Source organism: Pan paniscus, chromosome 8 (assembly GCF_029289425.2).
Source record: "Pan paniscus chromosome 8, NHGRI_mPanPan1-v2.0_pri, whole genome shotgun sequence".
Classification (NCBI taxonomy): Eukaryota; Metazoa; Chordata; class Mammalia; order Primates; family Hominidae; genus Pan; species Pan paniscus.
The window spans coordinates 12,675,382-12,698,636 of record NC_073257.2 but is presented as its reverse complement, the minus strand read 5'-3'; the positions used below and the strand labels follow the sequence as shown (position 1 = coordinate 12,698,636).

At 37.2% G+C, this 23,255-nt stretch overlaps 1 protein-coding gene across 23 annotated transcripts in view; it reads right to left on the bottom strand.

The window, feature by feature from the left end:
• ZMYND11 (zinc finger MYND-type containing 11) overlaps positions 1-23,255 on the bottom strand; it is a 124,581-nt gene that overhangs the window by 52,014 nt on the left and 49,312 nt on the right. For 20 of the 23 annotated variants that reach the window (XM_055092343.2, XM_057298797.2, XM_008953079.5 and 17 more), the window contains one exon: positions 22,111-22,245. In XM_055092343.2, coding sequence (XP_054948318.1) covers positions 22,111-22,226 — 116 coding nt within the window. In that variant the 5' untranslated portion in view covers positions 22,227-22,245. Of the gene's footprint in view, positions 1-13,320; positions 13,437-22,110; positions 22,248-23,255 lie in introns of those variants that run through there. The other 3 variants (XM_055092345.2, XM_063607218.1, XM_063607214.1) reach the window with 3 other exon arrangements.

Genomic DNA, 23,255 nt, shown 5'->3' with positions numbered 1-23,255 from the left:
ATCCGCCCGCCTCGGCCTCCTAAAGTGCTGGGATTACAGGCGTGAGCCACCGCGCCCGGTGTTCTTTAAAAATATATATTGTTAAGTTCTTAAGAAATAAGTTCAAAGAAATTCACACCTATTTTTCTTCAAAAGTAAAGCAAAAGGTTAGAACCGAGCCAGAACACTGTAAATATTAAGTAACTAGAGGAGTACTGTGATCCTACTGCGTATTACAGGCCAAATATATTTGATAAGGCTTAAGATTTTCTGGAGTTAATAATAAACTCTGAAGGCTGATTTATACAATACCTCAAATGTAACAATGGGTCCCAATTCATTATTCATTTTCTTAGATCATCAAGTACTCAGGCAGGTTTGCATCATGTGAAAACATATTTGTTAGTATTCAGATAAAGGATACTCCAGGTCTCTCATTTTCTTATAACTGCTTAATCTATAACAAGAACTTTTCTTCTTCCAATAAAGAGAAAACAGAACAATCTGGGTTTGAGATACACTGATAAGTGGCCTTCTAGTCTGCTATTTTAATTTCACTTAATACCCAAAGTCACGAAATGGCATGTAAATGTCTAATATTAAAGTATACATTCAATTTCTCTGAACTTTCTCAATAACTTCCTTCTCATTTTCTCGCACCCCACTCCATTCCCACAGCTTTCCACCATGTGGCGCCCCAGAGGGCTCCCTTCTCTCCCAGGGTACGAGCTTCCATGGGACGCTGAGTACTCAAGTGCCTCCAAGCCACAAGCCTGAGATGATCCCCTCCCCGAGATCATTCTGAAAGTTCCAAGACAAATACATATATATATAGTGTGTGTGTGTGTGTGTGTGTGTGTGTGTGTGTGTGTGTGTATTTCATGGTAACAGCCACTGATTATTTAACATTTTTACAAAAGTAAGAAATCTCATGAGTCATAATTTCCTGAAAGTAATTACCTACTTTTAAGCCTTCTAACAATGATTCAATCTCAGAAACTTCTGCCATCTCATTTGAAATGAATATATTGGAAAATGAGCACATTAATAAAAACAGTATAAAAACAGCCACAACCAGTGGAAGAACGAACCACCACAGAATGCAGTGATGTGTTTTCTATCAACGAAAAACATAACAAATGCCTGTGATGTCTTCTTGTCCCTCATAAATAGTTCACACCACTGTGGAGTCCAGAGGCCTTTTACAATGTTGATGGTAACATAAATTTATTTTAAGTGTATTCTAGGTAATCTGGATAAACACCTTAAGACTTAGGACTGCCCCCCAATTTCAGTACCTTATGGCCCCCTACTGGCTCAGAGGACTGAAAACATCAGAATCATAAAATTTGAGATAGAAATTTAAATGAATATTGATCTAGTATCTTGCTGTCAAAAGACTTTATGCGTATAAAAGCTATGGAAGTATAACAGGAGGAGATGCAAAATACCTGACTAGATTAGAAATGTTGAATTTCTTTATGACACAAACATCTGAAACTCATTTTTTCTGGCCTCTGAAGCAATTATCACTAATTTCCATTTTGTAAATTAAAAGAAAACAATAAAATGGAAAAACATTTATGACAAATATGACAAAAAGTTTATATTCTAAAAATGCGAAAAACAGGAAAACAATTTTTCCTTCTTAAATCAGCAAGATATTTAAAATAATTATTCTCAATGTAGTAAAGAAGCATCAAGACAGCCACCCTCAACACACCGCTATTGAAAGCACTTTCTAGAAAGCAGTCCAGCATTACACATCAACAGCCTTACAGATAATCCTATCACTTGACAGCCATTCTATTTCTAAGTAAATAACTTGAGATGGGGCAAGACTTATGTCTTAATAGAAAAATGCTTCCAGCCGGAAGTGGTGGCTCATGCTTGTAATCTCAGTACTTTGGGAGGCCAAGGTGAGATCACTTGAGCTCAGCAGTTCAAGATCAGCCTGGGCAATACAGCAAGACCCTGTCTCTAAAAAATAAATATATACACACATATTTATTATAACATATATTATTATATATATAGGGTGTATATATAATATATAATATATATTGTTATATATACATATATACACATATATACACATATATATGTATGTTATATATAATACATATTATATATTATATGTTATATATTATATATAATATACATTTTATACATATATTATATATTATTATATATAATATATTTTTTATATTATATATATATTTTTATATATATTATATATATATACACACACACACACACACACACACACACACACACACACATCCCCTAGCCAGGCATGGCAGCACATGTCTGTAGTCTCAGCTAACCCTAACTTGAACCCTTCCCTCCCTGCCAAAACCTCTGTTAGAGTGTTTTAGAAAAAGAAATGGTGTGTATTCATCATTCCTATGGGCCAGGGAAGCGGTGACCTTTTTAGAAAATCTGAGGTATTTTCTTATTTAGCCAGGCATGGTAGTGCACACCTGTAGTCCCAACTACTCAGGAGGCTGAGGTGGGAGGATTGCTTGAGCCCAGGAGGTGGAGGCTGCAGTGAGTCGTGATCACACCACTGCACTCCAGCCTGGATGACAGAACAAGACCCTGTCTCAAAAAAAAGAAAAAAATGTTTTCCACATCATAAAATTTTATAGTTAAAAAAAGGAACTAAATGTTAATACTAGTAAAATAAGTTAAAGTATATCCACTTGATAGAATACTATGCAGTTAATAAAATTAATGTTTCAAAAAACAATGTTGTGGCAGGCCACAGTGGCTCAGACCTATAATCCCAGCACTTTAGGAGGCTGAGACAGGAGGACCACTTAAGCCCAGAAAGTCAAGGCTGCAAGAGAGCTGTGACTGCACCACTGCATTTCTGCCTAGGCGACACTGTCTCCAACAAAAACAACAATGGTATGAGAAAATGCTCACAGTGTATATAATAAGGATAAGATTTAAAATTATATATGCATATACATACGTACATGCATACACAGAAAGAAAGAGACAGAGATGGAGGGAGAGAGAGTGAGAGAGGGAGGGAGGGAGGGATGGGGAAGGGGAATGGGGGGAGAGAGAGAGCGAGGGGGGAAGGGAGAGAGAGAGAGTTCTGCTACCAATAATAATTTATTGGGTTGTTCAGATCAATCCTTCCATTGAAAACTAGAAAAACCAAAGAAAATACTAAAAAATAATTCATTTAGCAGCATCTGCCAATTCTGGAAAAGGCAAGTGAGAGGCTCAGAAGCTAGGCAGAGCTTTTGACAATCTCATGGGGACAGGGAGACAAAAACTGTAATTCAGGCGCACCAAGAAAGGGAGCCTTGGCAAGAACCCACGGACTAGGTTGTGATCCTGAAAGACTCTGCTTAAAGCTAACCTGGAAAGAGCTTGGTCTGCATACACACTAAAAACCCAGCTTCAATCATGTCAATTCCTGATTCGATTAAGGTGATGTGAAATTGGTGGTCCACCAGACATCATCATCCTAGCGCCTGCATCTCTCTAATCTATATTTCAAATAGATATATGGCACACAATTAATAAAAACACTCACATGGGAGTTGAAAGAACATGCAATATGCAAGTACCTATTTGTATGTAAAGTGCTAGGCTAGAGTGTAATAATCCTTCTTTTCAGTTCTGTCCCACTGTCTAAATATCAAGCACAGAAATACTTCTTATGGACCTCCAGTGACTCCAGGAAAAATGCCAACGAGAGGTGAAATATTTTAGTTTTCATAACACTAAAATATGAACCCTTTTCATAATTTCTATTTAATCAAAACTGTTGAGTCTTAATTTCCCTTATTTCTGAATTAAAAATAATTTACAGTATTTGCTGAATATAGATACACTGTAAAGATTTTATGGGGATTAACCAAAAAATCCCTTCCTTTCAATTATATTTTTGTTAACAGTAAAGGTATTATACTTTTTCTTTAAAAATGTTCTCCGTTATGATTACCCCAAATGTTACACTGTAAATAATCACTTTAGATTTTGATCTCTATTATTTATGCAGTGACCATATTTAAACTGGTAAAGGAAAACATTTAGTAATTTTAAAGCTAGGTAGAGACCTAGATACCCCTTCAAGTAACAGGCAAAGTTTTCATTTGGGGGAAAATCACATTTTTACTGTGACATATATAACTACTTATTTTATTAACTTTGGTTCCATTTTATAAAAAGGAAATATTTTTAATTTAAAATCTCAATTTCGGCCATTATAAATTATATATTTTACAGCTTGCTTGAATCTTTTTACATTATTAAATTAGACCTATCCCCAAATTTTACCAACTTTTTAAAAACTTACTTACCAGTTTATAACAATGATACAACTAATGAAAATGACATATCTGTGTAATGATTTAAAAATCACCATAGGTTCAAGAATAATGTAGTTGTTTCACATCTGAAATTGAAATATATTGTAAGTTTGATAATCACTTTCCTTTGTAGTTGGAAAAAAGTAAAAGTAACAGCAGAGTACTGTTTTGGCATATTGTTTATTACATAACAATAACATTTCAATTAAAATTGCCTCTGAAATTCAATCATGACTTCTCAAGACATAGGACTACACTCTGCCACCTGACACGAGCTTTGCAACTTAGAAAATGGTTAACTTTTTGAAAACCCTAAAGATTTCTTTCTGGTTTTAGTACTATTAGAAGTAGCTACACTTTACCTAGGCAACTGATTTGCTTTATGGACATTACTAAAATGTTGAGGCTTCTCCTTTGCATTAGCTACTAAAAAACGGAAAGGCAAATCTGCAACGCATCCTCAGCAGGCTGTTGGACTTTATAGAGGTATACAAGTCTTTCTTATATCAGCCTTACTTGTGGCTCTATTTCATATACTAAACTTCACTTTCCTTTTCCTCATCCTGCTCATCCCCTTCTGATATATATAACCTTCTTCTATTCTGTATCTTTTTTCTAATTGTCCCCAAAATATTTTTGAAACAAAAGAGAAGTTCCAATGAAATATACCACGTGTATGTATTGATACACATACATGAATACAATGCGCACGTGGGCACACACGTGAACTAAAAGCACGCCACCTTCCATGCATATGTATTGATACACATACATGAACACAATGCGCACGTGGGCACACACGTGAACTAAAAGCACGCCACCTTCCATGCGTATGTATTGATACACATACATGAACACAATGCGCACGTGGGCACACACGTGAACTAAAAGCACTCCACCTTCCATGCGTATGTATTGATACACATACATGAACACAATGCGCACGTGGGCACACAAGTGAACTAAAAGCACTCCACCTTCCATGCGTATGTATTGATACACATACATGAACACAATGCGCACGTGGGCACACACGTGAACTAAAAGCACGCCACCTTCCATGCGTATGTATTGATACACATACATGAATACGATGCGCACGTGGGCACACACGTGAACTAAAAGCACTCCACCTTCCATGCGTATGTATTGATACACATACATGAACACAATGCGCACGTGGGCACACACGTGAACTAAAAGCACGCCACCTTCCATGCGTATGTATTGATACACATACATGAATACAATGCACACATCGGCACACACATGAACTAAAAGCACTCCACCTTCCATTCTTTCTTCATGATGAAAGGGGGACTGTGCTTCCTGGACTGTTGCATTTACATGTTGTACTGGCAGAACTATTAACAGTTCCCCTTTTACTCTTACCCCAGTTTCAGACATTCTCTTCCCTCCTTTTTCTCTGTTTGCCAGTTGAAAACATGAATTAATCAATGTCTTACAATGAAACAGGATGTTTCAAATTTTTATATTAAAATTGAATTCCAGTATTTAAAATATGTTATACTTTCCTTTTTAATATTCATTTACTAGCCCCAAACTAAATCTAACTTTATTTGTACAATGCTTCTTAGTATATTAGTACACAATCTATATTAACACAACTCTAAGACAAAATTTCAATGATTATCAAATTTTATGATGTATAACCTACTAATTTTGTTGAATGGATTTTCCTTCAAAATAAGTTGTGTAGTTAAAAATTATAATATCATGTCTTTTCAAATTATATACATCTTAAAAACTTCCATTTTCATTTTTAACTCGATTATAAAAAATGGTCATAATAAAATTATATACTTCATCCAGTTCGTTGGAGAAAAAGAATTAAAAGCCAAATAACTAGGTCTTCTCTTTCACTTCTATATAAAATTCCTCTTGATAACACTGAATAGAATTCTACTTACAACAATACTTAGCAGAAAAAATTTTCCGTAGTATTACCAGAAATGTTTAGAAGCGAACAGCATGTCAATAATGTAACTTCCATGTGATTAGGATATTCTTTGCATTTTGATAATCTGGCACAGAAAAGTCTTCAAGTAGAAGAAAAGAGAAATAGCCAAAAAGAAACAGCTGACTTAAATTATGATAATTACTGCTGAATGAAATGAATTACCTAAAACAGTGGAATGGGTCATCAATAGACCTGAATGTGATTGAGATATACGTTATCAGGGAACAGTACAACAGTGATTAGACAATGCAGAACAATTAATCCTTCTCAGTTATATGCCCCGCCTTCCTTACCCTTCTGTATCATCTATTTTCCCCAACAAACTTCCATGCCTCCCATTTACTTCTTCTTGGTTTAAATTTTTCAATTTAGAAATTACACATATAAGAAATTATTTTAAAATATGTGTAGTGTGAAGAACAAGACAAACACCAGTTAAATCACCTCCTATGTTAGGAAAGAAAGCAGAAACCAACTCTGACAAAAGCCCCTAGAATGTGCCCATCCTGGTGGCACTCACCCCCACAGCTGGTTACCACTGTCCTTAATTTTGTGTTCACCATTTCCCCTTCTGTGTCTTCACGCTGTTGGCCCCTATGTATGCCTATCCCTTAAAAACATGCTGTGCAGTGTTGTCTGTTTTTGAAGTTTACAGAAATGGAATCATACTGCATGTATTCTTTTGTAATTTGATTACTTTCTTAATATTATGTATCTGAAATTAACCCATATTGATGTGTGAGGCTATAGTTTATTTTTACTGTAGTATAATAGTCTGTTATAGAAATATATGACTATCCATTCTACTGTCAATGATCACTATTATGGTGGCACCAGCCTAATTTTTTTCACAACTTGAACATTATTTTTATTTTTTACAGTTAATGTTTTAATTTTAAACACATATTTATCAAGTCTTTGCTCATTATTCGTTCTTGTATTTCAGAACTTTCACTTGAGATCATTTTTTTCTGCCTGATGTTAGCCACTGAGAACTTCTTTTCTCTCAGATTGTATTTGTCTACAAAAGTCTTTATTTGAATCTCCCTCCTCCTTGAAAGGTAAATAAATCTAGGCTGAGAGTTACTGTCTCTTAACACACATTGAAGCTATTATTTCAGTTTTGCAGTATTCCAGTATTGCAGTTCAGAAGTCAGCTTGTGAGTCCAACTACCACATCTGTATACACGATGTCTCATAAAAAATCTATTGGCTACACTTAAGATTTTCTCTTTCCCCTTAGTAAATACTGCAGTTTTTAAACAATACAGCTAAATGTGGATATCATGTTAAATTTGGTCTGCAATGGGCTTCCTGGAATGAGTATTAGTACCTTTCAATAATTTCAGAAAGTTTTTAGCCAGTATCTCTATAAATGTTGATTGTTCCTCATTTCCTCCACTACATCCCTCCAGAACTCTAGATATGCAGGTCTGTGAGCGACCTTGTATCTGGAATATATATAGAGCTCTGTAACACTTCAGTAATACTGAAATAAACTAACTCCATAAAAAAATGGGCAAAGGATTTGAATACTTTGTGAAAGAAGTTATAATTGGTCAATAAGCACATTAAAATATGCTTGTATCAGGGAAATGCAAATTTCAACCACCATGAGATGCTAGTATAAATCGAGTGGAATGACTCGAACTTTTAAAAACTGACAATACCAGGTGTTGGAGAGAAAGTGGAAAATTTGGAACTCTCATAGATTGCAGCTGCAAATGTAAAACAGTCACTTTGGATAATAGTTTTGCCATTTCTAATAAAGTTAAACATACACTTATCACATAGCCTAGCAATTCCACTCCTAGGTAGTTCTCAAAACGTATGCCTACACCTGTACATGAAAGGATATTGTAGTTTTGCCATAATTGCCTCCTGATGGAAAACACTAGCCAGGCGTGGTGGCTTACACCTGTAGTCCCAGCACTTTGGGAGGCTGAGGTGGGTAGTCTGCCTGAGCCCAGGAGTTCGAGACCAGCCTGGGTCCCGGCACTTTGGGAGGCTGAGGTGGGTAGATCGCCTGAGCCCTGGAGTTCGAGACCAGCCTGGGCAACATGAAGAAACCCCGACTCCACACACACAAAAAAATTCAAAAATTAGCCAGGCGTGGTGGCATCCACTTGTAGTCCCAGCTACTCGAGAGGCTGAATTGGGAGGATTGCTTGAGCCCAGGAGGTTGAGGCTGTAGTGAGCTGAGATTGTACTATTGCACTCCATCCTGGTTAACAGGGTGAGACCCTATCTCCCCCCTAAAAAAAAAACACCCCAAATATCCCTACAGTAGATTAATGAATTTTTTAATTTGTGGTATATCCACACAATGAAATACTACTCAGCAATGAAAACAAATGAACTACCAATATACATAGCAAATGAATCACAAAAATGCTAACCAAGAAAAGATTATCATGGAAAATAATATGTTTCCATTCAAATAAAATTCTAAAACAGGCAAAGCTAATCCCAGTGACCGTAGGCAAATCAATGATGGAAGGGAGCAGAAGGCAGTACAAAGGAGTACAAAGAACTTTTGGGGTGATAAAAACTTCCTGTAATCTTAATTGAGATGGTGGTTGCACAGGTCATTAGTTTACAAAGGAAGGAAAGAAAATGACTTCCTCAAGGAAACACAGCTGGTTAACAGCAGAGCTATTAGTCTGGTTTTATTAACGATTTCAAGCTTTTTGTTAGAATGACTGACTAGCTGCAGGAAAAAAGCCTACATTCACCTAGCACTCAACAAATATCATTGAAGACTGTTGAGTGAATGTCACATGCCAGTCACTAGTTCTAGGTGTTTGGGATACCCCATATCCAAAAGAGATCCTTACTCTATACAGAGGTTGCAGGGGCAGAGGGCACACAAGTAATGGTACTGCTAATAAATAATTTAACTATATGGAATGCTGTAAGGGCCCCTAAAATATCTCCCAAAAGAGTTTTTGATTTTCAAGTTTAAATCCCAAAGCAAAAGGCAGACTTACTATGGAGTGAAACATAAGATAATAAGGTAAAGTAGATCCTTACCTACCACATAAAAAGGGAACTACAGATGGATTGCAGACCTATCTGATAATGATAAAACTATACAATTAGTAAAAGAAAATGTAGGGAATATTCTGTGGCCTCCTTCAGGAGAAGGACTTCTTAAAATAAAATTTCAAAAGCGTAAGACATTAGGCAGAAGAGATTGAATACGATCATTTCAAAACTTAAAATTTCTGTTCAAGAAATAAAACTATGGAAAAAGTTAAATAAACAGATGACAGAATGAGAAAAGAAGTTTACAAAGCATAAAACCTATAAGGGAATTAATGTTTAGAATAAAGAGCACCCCCTGTAAATCAACAGAAAAAGGTAACAATATCCGAGTGGAAAACAAGCAGAGAGTAACAGGGACTCACAGAAGAGGAAACCCAAAACCTTATAAGAACACCAAGAGCTGCCTAAACTCATTAACAGATAAAGAAATGCAAGTTCAAACATCCAAGTGACAAAATATGGGCAACTGAACAGCACTAAGCAAATGCAGATACGCAGGAAAATAAAACCCCTTGTGCACAGCACTACCCAGCACGAAGACGGAGGTGGCCCTTCTTGAGAACTCAGTCAGATTAGGCACCTGTGTGCATACCCTGAAATCAGGGAGGAATTTCTCTTTCTGGACAGACAGACCAACAAATTCCTTGTAGTGTCATCTGTGGTACTGAAAAGTCGGGCAAGTCATAGTAATTTATGGTGGAAGGAAACTGAAGACATCTTGAGTGTCCATAGCAAGGAAATAATTCAAAACGGGGAAAAAGTACAAAGAGATATGGAGCACAATGAAAAACTTGAAAACATTCAAGTTATTCTAGACTGTAACACTGGCAGCATGATGGTCAGAAGGCAGGCAATACTACAGGGCTGCAGGAGGAGCCAAATGATATCACGGATGCAAAATGTAGTCCAGTGCCTCACACTTAATACTTAAATAAGTAGTTCCTGCTACTTAGCACACTTCACCCCCTCTAAGCTCTCGCCTCATTCTTCATTTGTATAACTGGAATATGTAGTGCTGTTATAAGAATTTAACAGATGACACATACAGGCACCGTGAAAGCAGAGTGGAAAAGCATGGCCTGCAAAGTCACACAGATCCGTTCTGCAACTGACTAGCTGCATAACTTTGGACAAGTCACTTACCCTCACTGCATCTCGATTTGCATATCTATGAAGTAAAATTAGTAAAGTCAACCCCATGCTGTTGTTTTGAGGGTAAATAAGATAACGTAAGTCATATAACAAATATTCATTCATCTTGTTTCTCCTCCTGCCCAGCTCATATTACAGTGCAGTCTCGCCAGATGAAACACTGTGCATTGTGCAACCACTACAAATAATAACTTACGGTGGCCAAACAATGACGTGGAAAAAGGTTGAATGATGCTGAGACAACAACCACATGTAGGAAAATGAATGGGAAAAAAAATCAAAATGAGTATCTGATTTGAATTCGGGTAGAGAAATTACAGAGGGTTATTTTTCTGTTTTCTATTTTCCAAGTATCTTGTAATATGTTTATGTTACTTTTAGAAACAAAATATTTCATGGCAAACAAATATTTCAAAATTGCATGGAACAAAGAGCAATACACTTCAAAACCTACAACAGCATTGTTAGGGCTCCTTCATCACTGCAGCCATTTTAACTTTTCAGAATACATCCTGAAGCACTTGGTTCTTCCCAATTCTAACACGTGACCTGGGATAAATAATTTACCCTGATAGCCTCACATTCCCTACCTATAAGGTGGGGCTAATTTAAACTTCACAGTTGTTGTGAGGATGAAATGAGATAATGTGTTCGTTCCATGCAGATGATCATGTTTTGAAAACTTCAAAGTTTGCAAAGATACAAATCCATTAAAATACCGGAAGGAAACATTTAATGGTTAAGAGCTTGGACTCCAATATCAGATAGACCTATATGAAAATTTTAGTTCTGCCACCAACTTTGGGCCATCCATTTTACCTTCCTAAGCTTTATCAACAAAAGGGGACTCATGACAACATAACTCACGCAGTTGTTGTGAAAATTAAATAATTATATAAAGCACAGTGCTTTCCACAAAATAATGACTATTTAATGTTATCAATTATTATAACCCTCCTTCAAACCACTTCTACAGTTTACACAGCTGAATATTATTAAAGTTCCAATTACTACGCCTCACACTAAGATACAAAGATAGAAAATATATATACCCTACCCTCAAGGTGCTCACCATCAAAAGGAAGCAGAATGCTCTTCAAAGATCCTAAGAGACTAATAAATAATGAAATCAAATTATATATCTATATATATATTACTAAGGGAACAAAGAGAAAGGAAAATGGGCTTGAATAAGGAATGTCTCAAAAATCTCAAAGGAGATTTGAGTTGGATCCTAAAAGAATGGGTATGATTTTGTCCACTGATGAAGGAAAAATACAAAATGAAGAATCCATAAAGTGCTCAGGCAATTGAGAATAGTCTCATCAGGTGGAACACTGAGTAGGGAGACACTGGGTATGAAAAGAAGAAATGTCAGGGTCTCACTGTAAAGAGCTTTGTACAAATGCCTTGCTCAGGTATTTGGACTTTATCAATAATGAGGAAATCAAAAGAGAATTTTAAGAGCATAACCAGACCTAAAATTTAGAAAAATAACTGACAGAATTAGGTTGACTTAAAGGTGTCAGGAGATAACACCAACACCTGAAGGAGGAGTCTGGGAAGGGCGTCCCAGGCAGAGCATGGGAAACGCAGATCTGAGGGCCTGCGAGAGCCCAGCTGGAGCATAAGGAGAGTGGGGAGTTGCAGGAGGGTGTGCAGAAGAGGCAGGCCGAGACAGCAACACCTACGCATGGGAATGTGGACTTCACAGGCAGCAGGAAAATGTTTGCAACAGTGGACCAATCTGATGATGTTGTTGAAAAGCATCTCTAACACCAACGATGGGAAGAAACAGAGACTAGCAAAGCTAGGGGCTGGAAAAACAGGCAAGAAAGTCATAAGGATGAAAACCCAGGCCAGAACAGAGAAGAGCAGACAGACTCGAGTCAATCCAGCTGCGGTGGAAAAAAATGACTGTGTTTTACTTTTACCATTTCTACATTCAAAAAATATTTGCTATTCCCCTCTCGCTACAGGATAAAAATTTCAATGCTAGCATTAAAGACCCTGCTGGTCTAACTCTTTCTGCCTTTTTGTCCACTTTCCCTTAAGCCCTACAGTCCTTCTGCTTGATCCAGACAGTCTATGCTTTGACTCACCTCTCTGCCTTGTCGAATCCCATCGAAATATCAAGGCCTGACTATTTCTGTACCCTTCACAAGGCATCCCAAGCATTCTCACAGTGACTGTCCCCTCAAATAAGGTCTATAGTGTTGTAAACTGATAGACTCCAATCTGTGGTACTGACCCTCTCCTGTTATTTGGTACTACCGCCTTATTATTTTATGTGCCTTGTATGTTTCCTTCATAGACATGCAAAGAAATGTGAAATACATGAAAACAGCTAGACAACAACCCAAGGCAAGGTGAATGTCCTAAGAATTTGGCATGCTGGAAAAAACTCACTGTGGACTCTACTTATTCAGAATCAGTTACTTCTTCTGTAAGGCCATTATTGTATACAATAATAACAGTATACCTGCCAATCTGGTTTCATAATAAGATATCTAAGAAACACTAAATCAATATAGATGGAAATGAGAATACAACGAGCAATTCTGTGGAGAATCCTTGGGATTACATAAACAGTATAATACTAATCAGTTGTTTTTTAATGAACTTATTTCCAAAGAAGTAACTTAGGCAATGGCTATTCTCTTCCTCTCCAATAATTCCAGTGAAGGAAGAGAAATTGACAGTGAGACATAGCAAAATTTAACTTACATAAATAAACAGTTCCTGGAAAGTGTTTTCAAAAAGTTAAAGAAATAATGTGTACCTAGTTGAAACTTCAAACGCAACCTACACATGATGAGGACTTACAGTTTGGGTTTATGTATATCTGTAGCGACAGGAAGAACTCCAGGAGAACTCAGAAATTTCAATGCCAAACATGTCACAAGAGGTCAGAGGTCACATTTTCTAACTGGGGTTTGACCCTAAAGTAAGCAATACAAGTAATTAATTGATGCCCTAATCTGAAACATTCACTTGAATGGGACTAGTCTACCAATCCAATGCTAGTTTAATCATACTACTCACAGTGTAATCACCACTAGAAACACAAAATTAAAGTTGCCCAAGACAGGAAGGAAACATATAGGTCAAATACTTCAATTGCTTTTTCTAGTAGTCCATAATTAACAAGCTAACATCCCTCAATCACACACTCTAGCCAACAATGCCAGTAGAGACTAGTATAAAATCTGTACTTATTTCAACAGTATGTCTTTAAACTATCTTATAACCATTACTTAAAATAATTATAAACCTCTAAAGCCAAGTCATAATAGTCCAAATCAGATGTGACTAATTTGTTTGGATTAAAGAAGAAAAGGAAGTGATATATGTAACTTGTTTTTAATGGATACTAAAATAGACACGGCATCTAGAGAAATAACATGACAATGAGTTATGAATCATACTGGGAAATTTTTTTTTTTTTTTTGAGACAGGGTCTCACTCTGTTGCCCAGGCCGGAGCACAGTGGAACAATCATGGCTCACTGTAACTCAACCTTCCAGGCTCAAGCCATCCTCCCTCCTCAGCCTCCTGAGTAGCTGGGACTACAGGCATACACCACCACACCCGGCTAATTTTGTGTTTTTTTTTTTGTAGAGATGGGGTCTCATTATGTTGCCCAGGCTGGTTTTGAAGCTCCTGAGCTGAAGCGATCCACCTGCCTCAGCCTCCCAAAGTGCCGGGATTACAGGTGTGAACCACAGCACATGGCCTCATACTGGGAAAGTCAGTGATTCAAAGTTCAAATTTCACTTGTCACTGATTTTGTTGTTACATGATTCTTCATCCTTTACTTCTTGATTTATAATGTGTAAAACGAGGGCTAACATCTTAAGCATAAAAATATTTTATAAATATTCAATATTACTGTTAAATAACTTTCAAAAGTTTATTATGATACCTATTCAAATTACACAAAACTGATTAATTCATATGTGCTAGCTATAATTTAGCATTTACAGACATTTAAACTGAAAAGAGAAGCTGCTATTGCCTGTGCTTATCTTCACACATAACCCTCAACTTACTATGGCATTTTCTTCTTCATGATAAAATGACTAATTTGTTTCCATTTTATAATGATTAAACATCACAAAATATCCTCCAGTTTCTAAAAATGTAAAATGTTTTCGCTGATAGGCCAAAATTTATTTGTGCTTATTTAGCTCCCAAATGAGGTCATCTATAGAATTTCATATTATCATTAAATCAAATTTATAAATATAGCTTTAAATCAGAGGGGCAGTTTCATCGTTAATCAAAAATCATACTTAACCACATATACATATTTTGATTTCAGACTGACCCTTTTAATATTTTCCATGCCAAAATGTTGGAGCTTGTTAAAGAAGTTTACCTTGGGTATGGTTTTTAAATATCTGAAATATTCAAAACATCTTAGCAGTGATTATCTAACTTACAGTACCTTCCCTACTACCTTCTTGGATATAAGACTTGCAGGGTTTTTTTGTTTCGTTTTGTTTTTGTTTTGAGACAGGGTCTCACTCTGTCTCCTAGGCTGGAGTGCAGTGGCACAATCACAGCTCACTGCAGCCTTGATCTCCTGGGCTCAAGCGATCCTCCCTCAGCCTCCCAAGAAGCTGAGACTACAGGCACGCACCACCATGCTTGGCTAATTTTTTAGATTTTTTGTAGAGACAGGGTCTCAATATGTTGCTCAGGCTGGTCTCAAACTCCTACTCTCAAGCGATCCCCCAATCTCAGCCTCCAAAAATGCTGGCATTTCAGGCATGAGCCAACATCAGCAGTTTTTTAAAAAGGAAAATTAAAAGAATGTGGGGAAAAAAAGACTCGGAACTCTCTTTCTTGGGGAGATATTGTGACAACTAATGATTACTGCTATGAACTCAGAAGTTAAATACCATCACAATTAGATGGAACAAACATTCAGAACAGATAAGTTCTCCTATTTTGTTACAGAGATGAGAATTATTAGTCCCTAAGAATTCAATTAATTATGAGGATCTGAGACTTAAATCCTTCAAATGGCCACAAATTCTACTTGTGGGATTTCTTTTTTTTTTTTTTTTTTTTTTTTTTTTGAGAGAGTCCTGCTCTGTTCCCCAGTCTGAGTGCAGTGGCCCGATCTCAGCTCAGCTCACCACAACCTCCATCTCCCAGGTTCAAGCGAATTCTCCTGCCTCAGCCTCCCAAGTAGCTGGGACTACAGGCGTGCGCCACCATGCCTGGCTAATTTTTGTATTTTTAGTAGGGACAGGGTTTCACTATGTTGGCCAGGCTAGTCTCGAACTCCTGACCTTGTGATCTGCCTGCCTCGGTCTCCCTAAGTGCTGGGATTACAGGCGTGAGCCATGGCGCCCGGCCGGAATTTCTTTTTTAAACTGCAACCCAAGTCTTGCTATGTTAAGAATCCTGGCCTGGCGCGGTGGCTCACGCCTCTAGTCCCAGCACTTTGGGAGGCCGAGGCGGGCAGATCAGAAAGTCAGGAGATTGAGACCATCCCGGCTAACACAGTGAAACCCCGTCTCTACTAAAAATACAAAAAAAATTAGCCAGGCATCCTGGTGGGTGCCTGTAGTCCCAGCTACTCTGGAGGCTGAGGCAGGAGAATGGTGTGAACCCGGGAGGCGGAGCTTGCAGTGAGCCGAGATCGCTCCACTGCACTCCAACCTGGGCGAAAGAGCCAGACTCCGTCTCAAAAAAAAAAAAAAAAAAAAAAAAGAATCCTGTGTTTGAAGATGATACTGCCATATATTCTGATGTGTCCAGTGTAGTACACAACATGGAGAACACTCCTTTGATTTACCTCTGTCAGAAGGAATTATTTGCTTTTGGCTCCACTTTTAAACTTCAGAAAATATCCTGTGCCTTTAGCAACCGTCTTTTTTTTTGTTTTTTTTTTTTTTAGACGGAGTTTCACTCTTGTTGACCAGGCTGGAGCGCAATTGTGCAATCTTGACTCACTGCAACCTCCGCCTCCCGGGTTCAAGTGACTCTCCTGCCTCAGCCTCCCCAGTAGCTGGGAGCACAGGTGCCCGCCACCAAGCCCAGCTAATTTTTTGTATTTTTAGTAGAGACAGGGTTTCACTATGTTGGCAAGGCTGGTCTCGAACCCCTGACCTCAGGCAATCCACCCACCTCAGCCTCCCAAAGTGCTGGGATTATAGGCACAAGCCACTGTGCCCACCCCGCGCCCCCACCCCCACCACGCCTTTTTTTTTTTTAAAGAAAAACCACGAGATTGTTGTGAGATGGGATGATTATGACGGTAACATAGTTTTTAAATCTCCCCAAACCTACTAGATAGAGTTACTGGAAGAATACCAAATAAAGCAAAATGCCTTTGGACAACATACACAGTACAACAAAATTGGGTCATGCGAACTCCTATGCATCCCAAAATTTGAGCAGGTGAGAACAAATCTCTGAGAGCTACAATCCTGATTGGTATTGAGACCCTTACAGAAGACAGAGAGGCACAACAGATACTAATGGAACAGAGAGTATAGGAGGGTAAAATACCCAACAAAGACTCACTGGAAAGCACAGTAGGCTCACTTGATAATAGCACTGAAACTGGTCAGGATTTTACACACTCCCATTTGCAGATGACTCATGGTAATTCATGAATTTGTGGTAAATTCTTAAGGAGCTAGAGCTTAATGGGGCCTACAAACACTCAAAATTAAGCAGTCACAGTTCCTTTCCAGGACAAAGCCCGGTATTACAGAGAAAGGCTACGAATAAAAGTAACAACTACTACTGCAGTCAGTTGAAAAGACCCTAAGTATAAGAAAAGGTGATTCCACAAAAAAAAAAAAAAACGGGGAAAAGATGGAGAAAAACCTAGGAAATCTCAGGAAAAATTAGGCTCTATTTTTACCACTTCATAAACATGGCATACGGAGAACTTTAGAGCCATAAATCTGGAAAGAGTATTCAGAACCACTCTGCCCTGCCACAAGTTTAGGGAAAGTGATTTCACCTAAGAATGACCAACAGAGAGGACTATAGCACACGCAGCAGAATGACACCCTGATGGTTAGAAACGTGCCAGACAGACAAGCCGACAAAACAGAAGGAAGCTAGAATCTACGGTCTCAACACATGAGAAAAGATATGAAGAAAATGATATAAGGTAAACAAGCTATAAATCAGAAGAAAAAGTCAGAATTCTGAGTTAAACATTTGAAGTAAATGGAAAAAAAATCACTTCAGAAGTGAAGTCTAAATTAGAGGGTACACAAAAATGAATATACACCAGATAATGTTACATAAAAAGAGGTTGCAGTGAAGGAAAAATACTAAAAATCAAAAAGAAAAAAGATGAAAAGAATTAAAAAGTACAAATACAGAAGACAGGAAAAGAAGATCCAACATACTAAGAGAGGCTCCAAACTAAATAAGGATGTGTGTAGATAAGAAAATAATAACATAATCATAACTATACATAGTATATAGAATATTTAAGATTTTCTTATTCTAATAGCTGTGTATTTAATGTTGCATAAAATAACTGACTACACGAGATTCTAAAATTTTATCACAGATGATGTCCCTGAGAACCATGATTCTTACCATGTCAGAAAGTAGATAAAGATTTTAGATAGAAGAGTTAAGTAAATAAAACCCAGTAGCCACAAAGTTCAATGGAAAATATCAGCATGAACTCAGGAGGTGTTTTTATCTTTTAAAAGTATGTGCATTTCATAACTCTGTCCAAAGGCCTAGAAAGACAGACCCACCAGTAGCAACACTGAGTAGCCAGGAGGTGCTCTTAAAATACATTTTACAACTAAAAGAAACCAGAGCACCTGGGAGAAATCAATGGTTCCAGGCCTGGGGCAGGATATGTACAAGAGGATCCCAAAACAACTTGTTCATAACAAGCAGAAAGTAGTTCAGGAGCCAGCACTGCACAGGCTCCAACTGGTCAAAGATAGCATCAATAAGGGGTATGTCGAAAATGGACTGAAATATATGAAATGTAATTAAATGCATGAATTCCAAAGGGCAATTTGTTTTTAAATCTAATTGGTTACCATTAAAGGATCCTATTTTTAAAACTGCTAAATACATAAAGAGAATGAATTATTCTACTTTTCCCATATGAACCATACCACATGGTAACCAAATAGCAGATGATGGGAAGCTATGTCCTTAGAGAAGCAGTCCAGTTAGAAAAGGAAAGATAGACTGGATGATTATCATTTGGCAGTCCTTAATGAGTTCCTGGATCTAGCGTCAATTGCTATGTACATCACAAAATGAGAAACAACTGACATCATGTGTGTCCTGATGGTAGAACACACCACTCCCAGGGAATAGTCTTGCCCCCTCCCGCAAGCCACCAGATGCAGCTATCAATCTCCATGAAATAAAAAGGACTGAGCAACAGGTTAAACTAGACTACAGGGATGCAATCGGCAAAAGCCGGACTATGGAAAAATCACAACCAATGGCCAGGTTTCTTCAATCAGTTCCAAAAAAAAAAAAAAAAAAAACCAACAACAAAAAAGAAGAGAAACCTAGAGATTAAAAGAACAAAAGCAAGCACAACTAAACCATTATACAGAAGTAAACTAGAGTGTTTAGGGTGTACCAGGCTAAGAGCCAGTCACCCCAAAGCCCACAACTTTTAATGCTTGACAAAAACCGTGTAGCTTTTTTTATAATGGCGTCACTCATCAGTCAAAATAAGAAATGAAACTTAATGACTAACATGCATTCTTGACAGTAACCCTACTACAGCCTTCAGTACCTTAAGATATCTGCAAAGTTTAAAAGATTATCTTTATGTTCGGACTTGACTAAGCAGAGCGACTTGATTGAAAATGAATCTAAGGCTTGAAAAGTATTTACCTATCGAGAGTACAGAATAGGAGTATTAGGCTTTAGAGCAAAAGATCTGACTTCCTGCCATAATGCAATGCTACTTCCTAACTTACCTTAGGCAAGTTTAACAAACAAGGAAATTAATATTAGCCAAGAAGCAAAGGCACTGGCCGGGTTAGGCAATTTTCTAGACAGTTCTTTCTTGGAGCTGTCTAGCAGGGAAACAATGACAAATGTGATTAATGTTATGAAGGAAGTACAGGATGCTCTGATGTGAGCCACATAATAAAAATAAACATGGCGTACCTCTCAGATGAGATGAGGAAGAGGAAACACTGGGACCCAGTCTTAAGCACTTAACCTCTGATTCTTTCTTTTTCTTTTTCATCTTTAGATGAGACTAATAAAAACCAAGACTATCTGGTAGGTAAATAAATTTATTCATATTTAATTGTAAAACTATGGACCTTACAACATGAAGAAAAATAAGCCTTGGCATCAGTTAAGGCTATGCTGATGAAGAAAGGAGAGAAAAGAATGCTTATCAATAATACATAATGCAAAATGAGATGCAGGCAATCCTGTTAATCTCCATGTCTTTTACTACAGTTTAACATGTGTATACATGTACACACACGTGTTGTAATAATCCAACAGGTATCTGCCACCCATTACTGTGGGAGTTAATTCTCTTACTCCCAGATTAGAAGGTGGTCACAGTCTAACAGCAACATTCACACTGGGAGATTCTGATAGCTGCTTAGAGAAATGTCCCTAAAGCTTCTAGAGAAACATGCTACAGATGAACAAAGGTCATCTGAAAAACTGAAACGGCTGTCATGTTTACATGATTTTAATTTAAAAAGCTGAATCCAAAGAAAAGTATTTTATTTAAACATTCTTCTCTAAGCAATTTTTATGTAAAGGATGGTTTTTTAAAAATCTCAACCATAAGAAAATACTGTTTTGTACTCTGAGTTTTTTAAAAATGTTTTACATCAACATCATTTGCATTTAGTTATCATACCCCAAATTATGTGCTTTATTTAAAAGCATAATAATTAAAATAATGTACTATTTATTTTATTCTTATTGTTCACATAGTATTATCTTTTTTTTTTCTTCTACTATCTTATAGGAGCAAGGAGTTGTACATAGCTTTAAAATACCACAAAGGCGAGTACAGAATTGGAGCCACATATATCCTCACCCCTTCTCTATCTCCTTTTTTCTTCCCTCTTAAGTAGCCTTTGGGTGTCTTTGTTGTTTTGTTGTGAGACGGGGGTCTCACTGTTACCCAGGTTGGAGTGCAGTGGCCTTGCCTCGGCTCACTGCAACCTCTGCCTCCCAGGCTCAAGTGATTCTCCCACCTCAGCCTCCTGAGTGGTTGGGACCACAGGTGTGCACCACCACACCAGGCTAATTTTTGTATTTTTGGCAGAGACGGGGTTTCACCATGTTGGCCAGGCTGGTCTCAAACTCCTGAGCTCAGGCGATCCACCAGCCTTGGCCTGCTGAAGTGCTGGGATTACAGGCATGAGCCACTGAGCCCATCGTTAAGTAGCCTTTGTAATCTTCTTCACCAGCATACAGGGAAAGGACAAAAATACATGGAACTCAATATATTACTTATTAATAAAGGCCAAAAAAAGCATTTATTTAAGTGAGTTTTGTAAATTACTCCCATTCTCCATTTCTACCCATAGCATCTAAAGAATGTGAAAAGTATCAAGAAATTTTCTCTAAATTATTTTTAAAATTCCAAACACTTAAAAAAGATAAATTTAGCTTTATTTCTTTAAGAATAGCCAGAGAAACAAAACAAAACCAAGTTCCTAATTGAAGACTCCCTTATAATTAGCATACAACATGTAAATAGAAGCTTCATAAGGTACTTTGATTTTTTTTTTTTTTTTTTTTTTGGTATCCTGAATCTGTCTACCCATATAAATAGCATGAGAAACTAGGGGATGGGGGTGGACAATTTTCTTCTTTAAAACTGAATGTTTATTTAACATGATTTCTAAAATACAGAAGGAAATTGTTAAAAATTCTGTTAGTGGGCTATAAAGTAGTAAGATGTTTCTTACTACACATACCATGCCTATCCTATGTTAAAATTAGTAATGAATAGTAGACTGTTTTTAGATAGCTTCGCTACATAAAAGTGATTCACTAAAGGTGTTTTTAATAAAAGAATCTCTGGCCAGGTGCAGTGGCTCACGCCTGTAAATCCCAGCACTTTGGGATGCCAAGGTGGGCGAATCACGAGGTCAGGAGTTTGAGATCAGCCTGGCCAACATGGTGAAACCCTCTCTCAACTAAAAATACAAAAAATTAGCTGGGCGTGGTGGCGGGTGCCTGTAATCCCAGCTACTTGGGAGGCTGAGGCTGGAGAATCACTTGAACCCGGGAAGCGGAGGTTGCCATGAGCTGAGATCGGGTCACCACACTCCAGCCTGGGCAACAGAATGAGACTCCGTCTCAAAATAAATAAATCAATAAATAGAGTTAAAAATTTGGTTAACTAAAAAACTATTATAAATAGTATATAGTGATATTTTCCTTATCTAATTTTTCTATGAAACTTCTAAACACAAGTTGTTTGTGTATGTTTCTGTGTTTGTTTTTCTAATAATACTCCTGCAAAGCAAAAAGTGTCTTCAGTTCTTTGTAATATATGTTGATTAGCAAAACAGATAAAAATTTTTTTGGCCTTTCCCCCAAAGTCTTCTACGACATTTTACAGAGATATTTGTGTTTAAATTTACTTACTTTGTAATACGGTCAATGTTGGCAATCTGCTTCTGGTTCCGTATAATCTCAATGGCTGCCCAAAGATGCTGGATAGCTTTTGTATCCGCCTGTCGTCTTTTTGTTAAACGTGCCATGACCTGTTTACTTCTTTAGCTGCAGTAATAAACAAAAACATAAGGGAAAAAAACAGATTACAAAATGAATTATCAGTATAAGTGAGTAACATTATCAGGACCTCTCAACTATTGATTATACTTAGTATGTAGTATTGCCCACTTTCTATTTTTTTCTACCATCCACATCACCAGTTACTTCATATAAAGTATCATTCATTTCATTACATCACGAAGAATGACATTCTAAAAGCCAAAAAGTTAAAAAGGTTATCCCAAGAAGGATAAGTGGTCACTTCATACCAACACACTTTTAGAAAATGCATTTAAGTTTATTCTAAAACACAGAAATACTCCAAGATAAAACTTCATTTGTTGACATCGCGTTGTTTGTAATTTGATCAATACAAAATGGAATTTAAATATTCTAATTGGTACTTTGGTTTATTATAATCATGGCTTAAAAATCAAATTTTATATACATACGTAGATATATGAAAACAATATTATTTTAAATCAAACCATGAACATTAAATATAAGAAAGTTACTCCTGGAATGAGATGTGAAAGGTTGAGGGACAGAACACTCGAAGGTCACAAATCATGAAGAATGGTAACATTCTTGGATTAGGTGTAAGTTTTGGGGGTACTTATTACACTATTAGGAAACAGCATTGTTATTTTACTCAAATTTTAGTATTCCAGATGAATTGAAGAAAACTGCCACCACACCTCCCACCTCCCAATAATTTTCCTGCTGTCTCCTGGCAAGATGGGGAAAGAAAAGAGGTTAAACCCTGGATGTCCGGAGAGCAGTGGTATCACAGAGAGGATTCTCTTAACTCAGCATGGAGAGACGTGTTTGTAGGAATCTGGTAAGCGTTTGTCATGAATCCTAGCATTGGGGACGCACTGAAACATCTCTCTAGATCATACATGTTATCATGCTGAGTATAAAATCTAGGTTCTTAAATATACAGTGAACATTAAGCCTTCTGAGATTGCTGAAATCTCCTTGACCTGCCCTTTCCTATCTTTTAAGTTTAGAGA